The sequence below is a fragment of the Triticum aestivum genome, chromosome 7D (assembly GCF_018294505.1).
Source record: "Triticum aestivum cultivar Chinese Spring chromosome 7D, IWGSC CS RefSeq v2.1, whole genome shotgun sequence".
Lineage (NCBI taxonomy): Eukaryota > Viridiplantae > Streptophyta > Magnoliopsida > Poales > Poaceae > Triticum > Triticum aestivum.
In genome coordinates, this window is record NC_057814.1 from 516,866,100 (window position 1) to 516,883,428 (window position 17,329).

General features: G+C 47.1%; 1 protein-coding gene and 2 pseudogenes across 1 annotated transcript; 1 reads left to right on the forward strand and 2 right to left on the reverse strand.

The window, feature by feature from the left end:
- The first annotated feature begins 274 nt into the window (after positions 1-274).
- Positions 275-10,149, forward strand: LOC123167207 (AAA-ATPase ASD, mitochondrial-like; annotated as a pseudogene).
- Positions 4,148-13,371, reverse strand: LOC123167208 (uncharacterized; annotated as a pseudogene).
- Positions 13,372-15,562: 2,191 nt separating this feature from the next.
- On the reverse strand, positions 15,563-16,583 carry LOC123167209 (uncharacterized). Its single transcript, XM_044585040.1, has one exon. The coding sequence runs from the start codon at positions 16,439-16,441 to the stop codon at positions 16,127-16,129; it is 315 nt and encodes a 104-aa protein (XP_044440975.1). The 5' UTR covers positions 16,442-16,583; the 3' UTR covers positions 15,563-16,126.
- Positions 16,584-17,329: the final 746 nt, after the last annotated feature.

Below are 17,329 nucleotides of genomic sequence, written 5' to 3' on the forward strand. Positions count from 1 at the left end.
CAGCAGCTAAACGGTCGCTGGGCCACCTCCTCTTCCTGAAGTATACGGAAGAAGTATTATACACATACAAATTAATTATACTACCTGTTTGTGGCAAGATGCAATCAATCGTCTAAATAAAGTGATAAGATGCACTTAACAATCGGAATCCTGACGCATCTGATTACCTACAAACTGAGCTAGCCAACTTTGCCTTTGGTATAGCATCCATTAAGTAATGTCATTTCCAGGTCACTACATCTTTCCATCAACCCGCGATATCAAGAGGAGCTCCATGACGGCGGCGGTGGTGGAGAGGTGGGCGGGGCTCGGATCAGCTCTGGCGACCCATCTGTTAGAAGGGAGAGAGAGAGATTGTTGCGGAATATGATGGATGTATTATTGAGCCTAGAGGGCGAGTATATATTGAGTACAAGACTTGAAGGGCAAGAAGCCTCTCCTAGAAATAAGGTAGGAGAAGGATTACAAATACCAGACTACCAAATACAAGTAACCCAAGTATATCTCTAACATCTTCCCGCAGTCGTAGCGGTAGCGTCGCTGACGGTCAGACTGGAGAGAATACTAGCCGACGGGCTGACACCCCCCGCAGTCGTAGCGGGAGTGTCGTGGACGGTGTCGCGTCACAGACGCGTTGACTGTAGAGGAAGCCGATGAGTTGCTCAAGCGGATGATAGCCCTTTGTGCCGATGTCGAGGTAGCCGAGAGCGTAGGGTGGTTTAACCATTGTTGAGGGAGTCACACGTGAGGGGGAGTGTTATAATGTGCTGCCTAGTCTCTTTCATCAGATTGGTCTTTTGATTGCATTGGCTAGAGCATGCACTTCTACATGGTATCGGAGCCAAGAGGTCTTGAGTTCAAGACCCGGGCTGGCAGAATTAAATTGTAGCCCACTTTTGGTCCACGTCTAGGCCTGAGGGAGCCACTCGTAGGGGACTGTTGATGTATAATGTGCTGCCTAGTCTCTTCCATCAGATCGGTCTTTTGGTTGCATTGGCTAGAGCATGCACTTGTACACCATATTCCCCTGGTCCGTGGTGCAGAACTACGTCCCGCGACCTTCTGCCTCTACCTCCACCTGGGCCGCCAAGATCGCCGCCTGCGTCAACCTCTACATGCAGATCACCATTTCTGAGTAAAGCGCCTCCGGGCAGTGACTTCTTTCCTGTCATCGAGGCCTACATCATCGATTCCCTGCGCCCGCCACGTGCGCAAGCTCAAGGCCAACGTCATCAACTTCTACCCCAGCTCGGCAAGGACAGCAAGAACCTCCGGGTCCCTCATGGTGGACGACCACGAGGCGACGGTTTCTCTGGGACCACCATCTGGTGGTATGCCTCCAAGAGGTAGTCCACGGCCAACGTCATCAACTTCTACCCCAGCCGAGACGAGAGGCGGCAAAATTGTGTTTTGACCCTTTCGGCGTATAAAATCGGGATCTGACCCCGGTATGGAAAATTTCCAAGATTTGACCCTTTTGCTACCACCGGAGGCCCTGGCGGTAGGTACTTACAGGCTACCACCGGCCCTCGTGGCGGTAGGTTCCCTGACGCCGTCTGGCCGTTAACGGCCGTGTACACGTGGCAAAGGGACCTACCGCCGCTGGCTATGGCGGTAGGCTCTTGCAACGTACCGCCATGCTCTCTAGCGGTAGGTTCCTGGATAAGGTTGTGAGGGGAGGGGGATGTGCTGCTCCCCACCCACTCATTCACCCCACTCTTCTTTTCAAGCTCAAGCTCTCTCCCCCTCTTCTCCCCCACCAAATCACCCACTAGATCCCCCTCTATTGCTTGAGATTTGGCCGGTGGATCGAGGCCATTTGCATCACCCAAGGTACCTCCCCCATCCGCCCTTCATTTGGTTGGTTCAAATCATGCATTTTGCTCATTTTGTTGGAATCACTAGTTCATGGTTTTGTTGTGGTGAAATCAATGTATATGATGCATTTAGGGTAATGTTTGTGCTTTGACAATGTATTGTGTCACTAGCATTGTTTGGGTAGTAAGAAATATCATTTAGGGTTAGGTTTAATGACATGGTTAGGGTTAAGGTTATGGTTATGGTTAACTTAAGTAAATGCCTATATGACGAACGTTATGGTTATAGTTTAATTAGGGTTTTGTTAGAGTAGTTACCTCTCGAATTATAGCTCGATCTACTCCTAGGGTTATAGTTTTTGTTAAGAGATGGTTAGGATTTTTGCCTTGGATGACCGTTATAGTAATCCCTCGACTTGTAGGATGGGATCGATTATCTTTGTTGAGACTTCCGCGGAGGCGGCGGCGAAGCGTGAACGTGCAGTCATTGAGGAAAAGATGGACTTGTGGGTCAAAGCCGTTGATGCATTGAATGCGGCTTGTAGAGATTTTTCAAAGTATTATGTGTCGAAGTGCGACGATGCCAGAGTTAAGTTATACCAAGCTAAAGAGAAAAACATAAGCAATCTAAGGAAGAGAAAATTCATAGACGCGCTCTTGCAAGGCAAATTGCATTGTGTGGAACAAGGGATGAAGTGAATGAGATGGACTTTAACAACCCTGGCCAGATCATTGATTGGCTAGTTAGGCAACCATCATCGGCGATACTTAGTCGGGCAACTCGTTGGGCTTGGGTCCGTGAAAGAAATGATGTCATTTGTTGCAACCCCGGGCCGTACGACAAAGATGTATTTTTGATGGACTAGTAGAGGGGGTTGAAACAAATGATGTTGTAGTGTCATTTGGACTGTAATGGCATGTACCCTTATCATTTATGTAACCTATGTCATTTGAACCAGTGAGAACATTATGTAACCTAGGTCATTCTAAATAAGTTATGCTTTGTGTTTGTATTGTATCATTTGATTTGAGTTTTGGTTTGTTCCATTTCATGTAGCATGGAAAACATGACCCCGGAGGAGATGAAGAAAGTATATGAGAAGTGTTGTGACATTGCATCTAAGAGTCTGGCGGTAGCGTCTGAGAAGATTGTAGCGGAGCGAGAACTTCGTATCAAGAGGGAGCTTGAGGCATGGTTCAAGAGCAATGATGAGGTAATTGCTACCATGATGGATTTCAACAAGTATCCATTCATGGAGGAACCTTCTGATCTTAAGGAGAAAAAGTTTTCCGTAGGCTTGTGAAAGAAAAACAGAAGATACTTAATGAGCTGTATGAGATGGAATATGCTTGCAGACATTCTGTGGCAACGGAGATCTTTTTCTCTGTGAACATAGAAGAATTCCGCGAGCTGGACTTGAGAAAACCCGGACAAGTCATTGGATGGGCAATCACACAAGGCAAGTAAGAGATTCCGGAACGCCGTGCTCGATGGGCCTAGTTCGGCGAAACGAAAGGTGTGTTGGAGAATTGGGAGGGATCGTCGGATTATCAACTGAAGCCTAATCCTGATCGTGACGCACAAATTGAACGTCTTATACGTTTTAGATCTTTTTTTCCGTAGTAGAAAATGTATGCTCGAGCTTGAGCTTTCTAGTTTGAACTCATGTCATTCGAATCGCTAGATGTTTTAAGTCAGTTGAACAAGTGTCATTTGTGGATGTAATGAACTATGCTCAGTTATGTATGTCTTTGCTACTCGATCATTTGTGGATGCTTAGTTCATAGAAGTTTGTAAGAAATGGAAAGGCAAAGGGCTATAAAATAAAGGCAGGGGGACATGGATCAGCACCCTACCGCCATAGGCTCCGGCGGTAAGTTGACCAACCCTACCGTCAAAAGAATGGCCGACTTGGTCACAGAGAAAAATGGCTGTTGGGGTGGCCAACCCTACCGCCAGGGCTTACGGCGGTAGGTCGCTACCGCCAAACATGATGGCGGTAGGGTGGCCAACCCTACCGTCTGTATTGTCACCGATTTGGTCACAGGAGGCAGCACACCAGGATGCAAACCTACCGCCACAAAAATGCCCGGTTTGATCACAGGAGAAGCAGCAGAGCAGGCGGTTGGGTGGCCACCCTACCGCCGTCGCCCTTGGCGGTAGGATAGCCAACCCTACCGCAAAACAGGGGAGAGTTTGTGTTCTAGCAGTTTTGCTGTTGGGATTCGTCGCTTACCGCCAGGCCTTATGGCAGTAGGGTATCATAGCCTACCGCCAGGGTGTATGGCGGTAGGGTGCAAAGCCGGGCAAAAGTTTACTCTGTTTTTCATCGTGTTCATTATTTCTAATTGACAGCAAAAATAGCAGCATAGCAGATGTAGTTCATGACATAGTTTCATCACAAGCTTCACAAATCAAAGACACAGTTGACGACATGTTTCGCAAATAAAGTACATAGTTCAACACAATTTTCACAAATCAAAGACACAGTTCATCACATGTTTCTCGAATCGAAGGCATAGTTCATGACTAGTTTTTCGAAAGTAAGGCCTTATTGGGTCACACGAGGCCATTTCCCTTTCTTGTCGCGTGCCTCATCCTCCTCTTTGGCTTCACGAGCCCTTGCAAGCTTTCTTGCTCTCTCCTCTTGACGAGCAATCTTCTCCTTACGTGCCTTCTCCTCTTCACGCTTCTTTCGCTCCATCCTCTTCTTTTCACGACTTTCTTCATCCAAGCCTCTCTGAAATGCTTCTTCAAACAACCGCTGCCCCCTTAGACAATCTCGATGTTGATCTTTCTTAACATCTTCTGGCACATTTTGATCTATCCATGTGAAGTACTTACAAAGTGGAGGCGGCGACTACGTACGAATAAAGAACAAATGTGGTCATTAGTAAGATAGATTCAATGGTTGAATACTCTTTGAACTTGAACGACTTACCAGCGGCACATCATATGCGTGAGCTGGACGAGGACGATCGTAGGCATAGTTGGGACAAACAAAATATCTTCTTCCTTCCGTCCATCATTTCTTGCGACCGGTGGATATCTTAACTTTGCAAACATCTCCACACCAACATGATGGAGTTCTCATATCTTTGTCCTTCACCTTATCCAACTCGGCGTCTGTCCACTTGTCCGGCATGTCCTCGCGGTTAGCACACGGTGGCCTCGTCATGGAACCGGAAGAAGCCATGCCTATGAAGACAAATTTGGTAGTTAGTAAAGTAAAATAACATGTATGTATGCAAGAAAAACAAATAAACAAGACCAAATAACAAGTACCATATAAAGATAAATTTGGTCGTTAGTAAAGTAAAATAACATGTATGTATGCAAGAAAAACAAATAAACAAGACCAAATAACAAGTACCATTCACATTATTTCAACCATCTGGGTTAAGCAAGATGTCAATAGGCCTTCCTCTATCAACCCTTCTCGTCCTACGACCACGGCCACCGGTACCCGACCGCCCCCCACGTCCTCTAATACTGTCTCCTCGTCCACTACCGCCAAGATTCGTCTGTCCTCCACACGCACCACTCCTGCCTCCTCGTCCACTACCACTCCTACCTCCTCATGTGCCACCGGTAACTCCTCTTCGGGCATCACTTTGACTAGTGGGATCCGGAGTGTTGGCATCGATCCGTGACTTTTTGGTGCATTTCCTAACATTGTGTCCCGGCTCGTCACATTTACCACAACTATTGATGTCCGGTGCCTCCATGAAATGGCCGCTACCAAATTGTTTCATTCTGGTGTATCCAGCTAGGTCATCCATGTCACCCCTAAACCTCTTCTTTCTTCTTCTTCCCTTTGTAGGCACCATGAGTTCAGGGTCGGGGACGATGTGTGGCCCATCATACTCAGGCCACTTTGACTGATCTAGGAAGGGATGAAACCTAGGAGCCCATGTCAACCTCGTTCGTTCCAATGTGAACTCATGCAACCGCAAGGTGGTACCATCGGATACTTTCAAGTTTTTGAACCTTGCGGCGGTCATCACGTGCGAGCAAGGCCAATGACACTTGTGAGGTCTCTCGCACTGACACCACCGGGTCTTGAGGCGCACCTCATATGCTACTCCATCGTACGTCATGTCGTCCCTTGTTGTGCCACCCGGCTCATCGACTTGGTAGATTTGTTCTTTTTCATTGAAACTAATGATTTTTTGACGCCAAGATTTGCGTGCTTGATGCTTCAATCAATCCTCAACTTTGAAGGGAAATTCCATTTTCTCACCTATCCATTTGGCCGTCTCTTCGGAATGCCTCAGAAAATACTCGTTGAGCTTGAAGAAGGTATATTTCTGCAGTGACCGGCAAGGAACGGACACCCTTGAGCACATTGTTGAAGCATTCCACCATGTTACTTGTCATGTCTCCGTATCGGAGACCTCCTTCGTCGTAAGCACGTGACCACTTATGCTTCTCCGGAAAATGCCTTGTCAAGAATTCTCTCCCTCCTTTGTTCTTCTCCAACGCCTTGAATAGCTTATCATAGCGGCTTTGGAATGTGTCGGCGTTGAATGCCACACAAACATGGGTAAGATCTTTGCAAAACTCCTTACTCTTGCATGCATGGTAAAAGTTTGCCACAAAATGCCTCATGCACCAACGGTGTTGGAGCTTTGGATAGACTGGAATGTTAACTTCTATTGCTTTGAGAATCCCATGATGGCGATCCGATATGATGCACACCTCTCTTTTGGGGCCAATCACCTTCGTCCTCACATGATCCATAAACCACTCCCAATTATCATCGTGCTCGGAAGGCACCAACGCAAATGCCACCGGCAACACATTGTCATTGGATGAGTGAGCCATTGCTACCGTCAACGTGCCCTTGTACTTTCCGGTCAAGAACATGCCATCAATTGACAAGACGGGGCGGCAATGCCTAAATGCATCGATGCATTGCCCAAAGCTCCAAAAAGCTCGATGAAACACTCCCTCGATTGACTCGACCCTATGACGCATGCCCGGATTCCGATGAGCAATGGCTCCCAACATTCTCGGAAGAATGTTGTACGCGACAACATAATCACCATGCAACATCCTTATAGCGTTTGCCTTGGCCATCCACACCTTTCCATACTTGACCGGGTAGCCGAATCGTTCGAAGACCAAACTCATGAGGAACTTCACCTTCACGGTTGGGTCATGGGATATCTCATTCAACAATTTGTAGCCTAGATTCTCAGACGTGAGTTGGCGATGTCCCTTGCTTCGGTCCGCTTTCTCCGGCGGTATGCACTCGTGGGTGGCCACACAACTCTTCAACTCCCATTGCCCGGTTTCTTTGATCTTTCTTCCACGGACCTTCCATGGGCAACCTTCCTTGTCACATTTGATGGTGTCGCGCAATGTTTTGTTGGAATGACGAACAACGAACGGTCTATGGTTCCGAATGGCGTAGTCACTCAACTATATCTTGAACTCTTGCAAACAACCAAACTTGATCACTTTCTTCAAATGAGCATTCTCATCCTCACCCGGTGGCCTCGGATCACCCATCCTCGGGCAAGGTGATGGTTCGACCAAGCCCAACCTCATGCCACCATCAACAACGGCCTTGTCGGCAAGACTAAGATCACGAAACAAAGAGGGTCCTCTTTCCTTGCCATTGACCTTCTTGTAAATTTGATTTTCTTGCGGCGTGAATCCATCCTCATCCAATTCTTCCGGTGGACCCTCATCATCCGACTCATACCTACACATACGGCTGTAAAGGAGGTTACGGTCCATGTCTTGTTGATGCACAATGACAGCCAAGTCACCAATGGGATTGTAATGAATCTCTTCTTCTTACTCATACACATCATCTTGAGCAATAACATCTCCATCAACATGAGCAATGGCATCTTCATCAACATGAACATTTGCATGTTCATCAACATGAGCAACGGCCTCATCTCCAACATGATCATCACCTAAAAGAACTATGGCTCTAGCATTGATGACCTCTTCATTTGGTTGGCTACTTGGTGGTTGGCTAGCCGCATTGTGGTCATACACCACGACAGCATCATGTATTGGGGAGGACACATTCCGGTTCAAGACGAGTAGTGGCCGAGGAACTTCAACCTTTGTGGCAAATAACTCAAGTGACTTGTCTTGTGATCCCTCAACTTTCTCCTTATACACTTCCCAATGCAATTGAGAGGTGATGGACATACTCTTTAATCGGGATTTTACTCCCACTCCCACATCATATCGCCCAATAAGCTTCACACCATCACTTGGGTTAATCCAATTGAGGACGTTTCTCACTTTCACGACAATATCATCATAGCTCGGGCTTGTGTCAAAAACCATGGCCTCCTCCCCTTCGTCAGCATTTCCATCCATGAAAGCCGCCTTGTCCAAATAATGCACATTCACTAGTTTATCCATCTAAAAACAATGGAAAAAAATTGAGTCATCCATGAACGAGCCATTTCATATGGATGAACTATCTAAAATATAAGATTTTGAATCTAACAACTACTATACCTTAATCATAGCACTAACCCTAACCCTAACCTAACTAAACCCCTAACCCTAACCTAACTAAACCCCTAACCCTAACACTTAAGCTAGCTTGCCACAACAAAGAGTAACACATATTACTTAGGTCAACCATAAATGACCCATAAATGCACAATAAATCCTAAACTAGAGGAAGAACTAGGGGGTTGCAAAACTAGTTGATTCCAACACAAGTAGATGATTTGAACCAACCAAATGAAGGGGGGATGGGGGAGGTACCTTGGGTGATGCAAATGGCCTCGATCCAAGGGGCAAATCTCAAGCAATGAAGGGGGATCTAGTGGGTGCTTGGGTGGGGGAGAAGAGGGGGAGAGAGTGAGAGCTCGGGGAAGAAGATAAGTGGAGTGGGTGGGTGGTGAGTGGACCCCACCAAACCTTATCCTCCAGGACCCTACCGCCAGAGACCTCGGCGGTAGGGTGTCGGAGCCTACCGCCAAGGCTGGCGGCGGTATGTCCCCTTTGCCACGTCAGCGCCCGTTAACGGCCAGACGGCCGTCAACGGAACCTACTGCCAGGGGGGTGGGGTAGCCTGTAAATCTCTACCGCCAGGGCCTCCGGGGGTAGCTAAAAGGGTCAAATCTCGAAAAAAATTCATATCGGGGTCAGATCCCGATTTTATACGCCAAAAGGGTCAAAACACGAAATTTTGCCACGAGAGGCGCTTCTACCAGGTCATCTTCCACCGGCGGCACCGCGACCTCGTCGTCGACTCATACTTGCCCTTTGTCATTGGCGAGGGTCATGGCATGATTGGCGAAAACCGCCAACCCCTCCTCTTCACCAACAATGCCAGCAGCAGCTGGAGCCCCTACCTGGGCAAAAGCGTCTAGAACCAAGTCCCCTTTGAGCACCCCGCCACCTTTGACACGCTCACACATGCATCCCGATGAGAAGGAGGTCGTCATTGACAATCTCATGGCATTCCAAGAGAGCAAGGAATATTACACCAAGGTCGTCAAGGCGTGGAAGTGTGAGTACCTCCTTTACGGATCGCCCGGCACTGGCAAGTCCACCATGATCGCCGCCATGGCCAACTTCCTCGAATACGATGTCTACGGTCTCGAGCTCACGGCGATCAAGAACAACACTGATTTACGGCAGCTCTTCATCAAGACCACGGGAAAGTCCATCATCGTCATAGAGGACATTGACTGCTCTGTCGACCTCACCGGAAAACGCCGCAATGACAAGAAGGCTACAAGCGACAAGGACTACGACAATGATGACAAGCCCTAGCTATCAGTAAAGCCGGAGAAGGACGACGCCACCAAGGTGACGCTCTCAGGCCTGCTTAACTTCATCGACGGGTTGTGATCTACTTGCGGAAGTGAGCGAATCATCATCTTCACTACCAACCATAAGGAGAAGCCGGACCTGGCGTTGATCCGGCGGGGCATGATGGACAAGCACATCGAGATGTCCTACTGCCGCTTCGAGGGCTTTAAGGTACTTGCCAAAAAATACCTAGATGTCATCGAGCACAAGCTCTTTGGGGAAATTCAGCGGCTGCTCGAGGAGACAGACATGTTGCCCGCCAACGTTGCAAAGAACCTGATGTCCATGTCGAAGAAGAAAAAGAGGGAGCCCAACGTGTGCTTGACAGGCCTCATCGAGGTGCTCAAGCAGGCCAAAGAGGACATGGCGGCGGCCAAGGTGAAGGACGCAAATGGCAAGGAGGCTGCAGCAAAGAAAGCCAAGGAGAAAGAGGAGGCGGAGGTGAAGAAAGCTAAGGAGGAAGACAAAGGGAAGGACAAAGAACCGGAGGAAGCCAATGAAGATATCAAGCAAGGTGACAAATGAAGTGATCTCAAGTCAGGAAGCTAAGAAAAAAGAGTGAGCTTGTTCACTAGTGCTCCCTTGCAAAAGAAAAATGCAGTGATCTCACTTGTAATGTTGCTACTACATATGAAGCGTGCAACAATAGAAGATACTAACAAGACCCATTGAAGGACGATGAAAGCAAGGCGATGCTCTCACGCCTGCTTAACTTCATCGACGGCTATGGTCAGCATGCGGTCGTGAGCGAATCATCATCTTCACGACGAACCACAAGGAGCGACTGGACCCGGCGTTGATCCGACATGGCAGGATGGACAAGCACATCGAGGTATCATATTGCCTCTTCAAGGGCATCAAGGTGCTCACCAAGAACTACCTGGACGTCATGGAGCATGGGCTGTTTAGGGAGATTCGACGGCTACTCGAGGAGACAGTCATGTCGCCCACCGATGTGGCAGAGAACCTGATGCCAATGTCGATGAAGAAGAGGGACCCTGATTAGTGTTTATCAGGTCTCATTTAGCCGCTCGAGGAGGCTAAGAAAGACGTGGCAGCGGCAAAGACGAAGGCGAATGGGGAAGAGGAGGCAGAAGCGGAGAAAGCCGAGGAGAAAGAGGGGAAGAAAGAAAAGGAGAAAGACGACGGGAAGGGCGCAACACCGGAGGAAGCTAAAGGAGACACCAAACAAGGTGACGAGTGAAGTGACAGGAGTAGAGTGAGCATGTTAGTGTTCTCTTACAAACACAAACAGATGCAATGTTTGTTTAAATAAAATATGCATCACTCAACTGAAATAACATAATATTGGTTTCTCTTCTCTAATTCAGACAGAAAGCAGCTATTATAATGTTGCTATATACTCCCTCCGTCCCATAATGTAAGACGTTTTTGCAACTTGCAAAAACGTCTTACATATTAGACGGAGGGGGAGTAGTACATTATGCTACAATACCAAATGCTAACATGATATTGTTGTAAGAACAGAACAAAAACTGAGTGTAGTTTGCATATATATAAGTTTACTCTCTACAAAAGACAGCAGTCTGGTGTATATAAGTCGCCTATAAAACTTCTTTGTTCTGAACTTCTGATGAACATACAAATGCTACGACAGACCCCAAAACACAGACACATGCCATGATCAGGAAGGGGAGTTCGAAGCGGTGCTTACCGGCGCAGGCAAACTCACCTTGTGGTGACTCCTTGTCACAGAAGTGCCTCTGGAAACCGGAGCCGATGTAGACCGACGCGCGGAAACCGGAGGAGATGATGGTGTGTCCTACACCCATGACCAGAAGCGTCGCTGCTATGAAAAAGGCCTGCCTACTCCTCACGACTAGAGGAAGTGATTGGAGACGCAGCCTGCACCGAACCTCCCAGAGAAGTTCCAGATGCTCCAGAGCGACACCAGGGTGATGGTCTCCCTGCTCGTCTAGCCAAAGGGAGCCCCTTATCTGGCTGACGTAGTTCACCGTGGTTAGCCCCGATCCCATCCCGCAGGCCATCGCAAGGAAGAGCAGCCAGAAGTCGAATTTACACATGGCCTGCACCGCATTCAGGCTTTCTTTGTGCGACGACATGTCCTGACCAGATCCGACAAGCACAGTGCTAGAGCTGGTTCTTCTCGCTGTTTCGGTTCCGTCTTCTGAGCTCATACAGAAAAAACTGCTGGAGACATGATCAACAGCAGGAGTATCGTCACAAAGCAAACACTCTGTCCAGCTGAACTTATCACGAATACTTGGTTGCAGATTATGACAACTTTCAGGTACCCAGCAACAGTAAAGGCCATGAGAGAGAAGGCATCAAGGAACTTCTTGTTGTACCGCTGATGAGCGCTGTGGACATCGACAAAATACGTGAGAAGCAATGCGATGGCTGTGGGTAATATCTCTAGCATAAGTATGAAACTGCCAGGATCAATATGGAGAGTGCACTGTACCTGAACCGGTGTTGCTGCACTCAAGCCCAGAAAACCATGTATAGATGGTTTAATGCCATATGGAGTATGCCATGTCTGTAATTGTGTAACGAGACAAAACATGATACACTGCCTAATAAACGCACCTTATGATTGGTAGTTTGCTACGTTGTCAAGAAACAGAGTGCAGGTTAGGATTATTGAGCAAATCGTGTGCAATGTTGGATCCACACACGTTCATCGTCAGATTTGCCAATATACTTAGGTGAAAACTCAACACAATAACGACGAAAGTTCGTGCAATTAACGCAAATGATAGCTCCACCCAGTGTGGTAGATACAGTATTTCAGGAAACAAACATGGTGCTGAAAGGATGAGGCCAGCAAAAGAAGGCTGAATTATTGCCTCTCTGGTGTCTCTGGGCCAGATCACATTATAATGAAACAGTGACTGTGCCTACACAATTGCACTCTTCCTCTAGAATCAGTAATGCTGCCTCCCAGCCTCCAGGGAGCAAGAATTAATACAAGTCTAAGAAATCGCATTACTGTACTTTTCTGCTACTCTCAGCATATGCATCATCTGTATACTGTGCTATGCCACCAGAACAGATTCCTCACAGTCACAGCACATAAGAAAGGAACTGAAAGCAAACAAAACAAATGGTTCTTCTGATTTTTGATTCATCACAGTCACAGCAGAGGATGTGGCCCTTTTGATTTCACATGGATTTTTTGATACTTCAGATTTCATCTGTATACTTTGGATTTTTTTGATTTCAGCATATACATCACCTACACATGGTTGTATTGCAGCATGAATCACTACAGGTCTAAATAATCACATCATTTAGGTACTGATGGAGAGCAGAGACTAGATACTGCTTAACTCCTCGCAAATAATAATAATAATAATACTGCTTAGCGGAGTAAGAAAGAAAGCCGGCGAGGGGAATCAGGACGGCAGTACCTTCACAATGCCGTTGACGGTGCCGCGGTGGTCGGGGAAGTTCTCGACGGCGGTGACGACATGGCCGTACTATAGGAAGGTCTGCGCCTGCGCGGCGAGCAGCATGTAGAGGCAGACGAGCGGGATCGGGGCCGGCGAGGAGGACGATGCAGGGGCTTCAGCGGCCCACGGGCGCCTACGCGGAGAGGACCCCGGCGTTGGCGCTCGGCGTTGGCGCTCACGTCGAAGAAGGCGACGGCGTCGAGCGCGGACTGGTCGTAGAGCGCCGCCCACCGGCCACCGCGTCCCACGCGGCCATCGCCGCCTCCCCCCGCCGGAACAGAGGAGGAAAAAACAAAGCTTATTTTTTGGCTCGTGATGTATCTGCTTCAAGGTTCCAATGACGTGGGGCCTCTTTATGTTGACACGTAAGCTACGTGACACGCACTAGCCGCTCGCGTTATTGATAGCGAAGGCCAACTGAGAGGAAACCACTGCATTTGTTAAAGTAGAGAAATTTGAGCATTTTTTTTATAAAACTTTCAATCTATTTTTTTTGGCTTTGATCTATTTACAAAGAACACAAAAATAAAAAAATACATCTATGTCCGTAGATCAATTAGCGACGACTACGAGTACTCAAACAAGCCGAAGGTGCCATCGTCTATTTCTCACTGGAGTCAGACCAAACTTGTTGTAGTAGACAAAAACTCGTCGTGCAAATGCCCCATAAGACCAGCGGATCAAAACTGGAACCGTACTTATGAAATTTTTGGGCATGATGGCTAAAACAAATTATTGGTTTCTTTTGTGAAAATGAATCTATAGTGTTGTCCAAATTGTTTAGGATTTTTTTTACATGAAAGTAATTAGAAGTGGTCCAGCTCAAAAACAAAGTAACTAGAAGTTGTCTCTGCTTTTTGCCAAGGCCGTTCTTCGTTTGTGGGCCTACATTATGGTGTGTGCGGTTATCTTAATTATGTATAAGATTTTTGTACATCTTCAACGCTGACCCGTAAATTTGTTTTCGCATTTGTCCGCGGACAGAGGGGCAAGTCCGTTGGCACTGACACAAGAGCCGACCATCCGACGTTAGCTGCGTACATTTCAACCATTGTTTGAATTAAACGGACGAAATTATGCAAATACAATGGATTTCATATCAACTGGACGAAATTCATTACATTTTGAAAGTTTTTTAACTAAAAACTATACCGGACGAAATTCATTACATTTTGAAAGTTTTTTAACTAAAAACTATACCGGACTAAGGTGAAACTAACTACGGCCAGCGCCGACGGATATCCATTTCCACGACATGGATACCTTTGACTAGCCTACGGCTGGCCGCGGCGATCTCCATTGTCTTTCCCATGACCAACAGCCCGCTCCTCGAACTGCCTTGAGCCCCGGAGGTATATGCTTTAGTGCAACTGCTCCTTTCCCCAAGTTCGGTAGCGCCGCTCGTCGTAGTGGCACCACCGGGTTGTGCTTCAGCCGGAGGGAAGGGTACGCGGGAGAGGGGAGGGTTTTTTGGTGGGCTAGGGCGGTCAGAAGAGGGCGTGGCAGTGGTCCGGACTCCCACAAAGCCCCCACCCCACCCCCCACATTTGTCTTTGATTTGCGGGAGAAAGTACATCCAAACCGCGTTGGATGGCTTTCGCGGTCCAGTCAATGCGGTCCGGACGGATGCAAGAGGTTTGAGGGTCGGCGTTGTTGGAGATGCCCTAACTGTTTGATCTCGTTTCCTTCAATGAAACCTTTGGTTTGCCCCTGTTTTTCTGAAAGAGAAGAACAAAAAGTGTAGAGGAAGATTTTTCATATTCTGAAAGAAAACAAAGAAAGTGCAGAGGAAGAATTTTATTTATTTTCTTAGTACTATGACAATGGTCGCGAAAACTCCATTGGTGAGTCGTGACAAACTATACGAGCGGATAGTCGAAGGATGTGTGTCTCCGTCGGATCTCGCGGGATTTGGTCGGTGCTGGTCTTCGTTGTATCTATTTGGATAAAGTTTTTGTTAGTCTTCATTCGTGTGGTTACATATTTAATCTTTCCGATTTACAACTCTCTTTATCGGTGATGATTGCTGCTCAGGTGCGCTAGTCCTTTGGGGCTTAGCATGACGACTTTTCGACTGTCTATTACAACAAGTTTTGCTCGACTCCGCTAAATGAGGGGCGATGATGTCGTTGCTTGGTGGTCCATGGGCCATGTTGTAATTTTATTACCTTTATTGTTCTCTGTACTATCATGATTGATGAATAGATTAAAAAAATTTCTCGCAATTAAAGATATTTAAAAATAAAAGAGCTGGCTCGATATTTTTGATTGTTCCCAAGTGAAAAAAAAGATAGAGATATTTTTGACTGTTGACTACTCGCTAATCCTTTTCACCACCCTTTCACCCACGTACATCGTTGGATACGAGCGGCTAGTCAAAAGAGCTGGCTCGATGTTTTTGATTGTTCCCAACTAAAAAAAGACAAGACAGTATTTATTTTATTGTTCGCTTTTTTTTTTAACATAATACAGACACAAGCGCTTATACATACGTGCATACATTCACCGCTATAAACACACACGAAGACCTATCCCTATGAGCATCTTCTACAGACTGAGCTGGTATATCATATAATTCAAGAATAATGCGAGCATCAGGACTTGAACCGTGATGAATAGGATATACCAATGTCCCACTAACCATTCAGAATTGTTCGCTACTCGCAAATCCATTGTAGCACCCTTTTACCCACGTTGGATACGCGCAGCCCCACAGGGTGGATGACGACGGCAGATGATTCCACTTCCACCATACAGTTCATCATCAAAATCAAAATAAAACAAAAGGAAACCTTTTCCTGACCAAACCAGTTCTTCATCTCCCTGTACAATACATGTATGTCTCGGTTGCATTGCATTTGGGTACCGATGGAACAAGAAAATTGGTTGATTAGTTTCCTGCATGTATACATGATGCTACTGCTACCTCGCTGCGTTTCCGCGACCGTATAAGCTGCTTTTACAGATGTAGTGATTCAGTCTCGCTCAGAGAAGAAGAAAAATCAGAGCCAGAAGCTACAAAAGTTAAAAAGGATGTTTGCTGTTACTACGATTCAGAATTCAGTTCAGGCTCGGGAGGCCGGCACCAGCGAGGGAGGTAGGCGCGAGCTGAAGTTCCTGTACCGGAAGGCCGCATCCTCTGCCTCCGCGCCGTCGTTGCTGCTTCCGTCGTCGAAGTTGAGCGCGTAGCTGAGCGGGTCGTACCTGAACTCCCCCGCGGCCGCCACGCGCCTCCTCCATCTGGCCCTGCCGCCATTTTGCGGCCTTTCCCCGCTGCTGCCCCGTGAGGACGGCGAGCCGAAGCAGCCGCACACGGTGGTCCGCAGCTTGTGGCGCAACGAGGGCGGCGAGTGTGGTGACGAGGACTCCACCGCGTCCATGGTAATGTGCTCGAGCTGATTGATAGGAGCCGGAGATGTGGAAAGAAGAGATGTCTTGTGTGAGTGAGTAGTGAGAGGAAGTGAGGAGGCAGGGATTGGCAATGGCTGGCTGGGTGGAGAAGGAAGGCGGAGGTGTGCGGGACTAAATAGGAAGGCTGGAAAAAAGACGGATAGGTACAACAGGGAGGCGACGACGTAAAGGGCAAGAGAAAGCAAGCAAGCAAAGCTCGGGAGCCGTTGGGACGGGAGGGAGGAGGCCGATGGCAACGGCCGGTCGTTCGTGCAAAGTTGTCTAGCTTAGCTGCTTCAGTGCACTTACAGGCTTTGGTATTTTTTTTCCCTTTTTCCTTTGTTTACCATGATTGGCTTTGGAGCGTCAAACAGCTGGTGCTTTTTTCTCTTTTTGGAGATCAACATCTGATGCTTACGCGGACGTACCCTATGCCTCCGTTTACGTACTACGTTCGCATCATAAAAAAAAAGAGCATGATAAAAAGCAGTCACACGGCCGAATTGATGGATGTGAACTCCGGGGAATGTATCCGGTGCACCCGCATTTGTGGTGCTACCGGTGCAACGAATGCCATAAAATGTTTTAAAAAATCTGAAAAATATCTAACACGTTGACGCAACATCAATGTATGATGTCACAAAATTTCGTGTAAAAATTTGAAATACTTTTTGAGATACAAAAATGACAAATTTGACTTTGATGTGATAATGGGTCAAATCTAAAGCCCAAGTTATGTTATGTATTATTCAGTGTTGAATTTTTCATTTTTGTTTTTTGATTAGGTTTTGAATTTAACTTAAAATTTTGTGACAACCTACATTGATGTTTTGTGAGTGTGCTAATTTTTTTCAAGATTTTTTAAACATTTTAAAAGT

Excerpts from the sequence above, each read along its gene's own strand:
- LOC123167209 (XM_044585040.1), bottom strand. The coding sequence starts at position 16,441 with ATGGACGCGGTGGAGTCCTCGTCACCACACTCGCCGCCCTCGTTGCGC.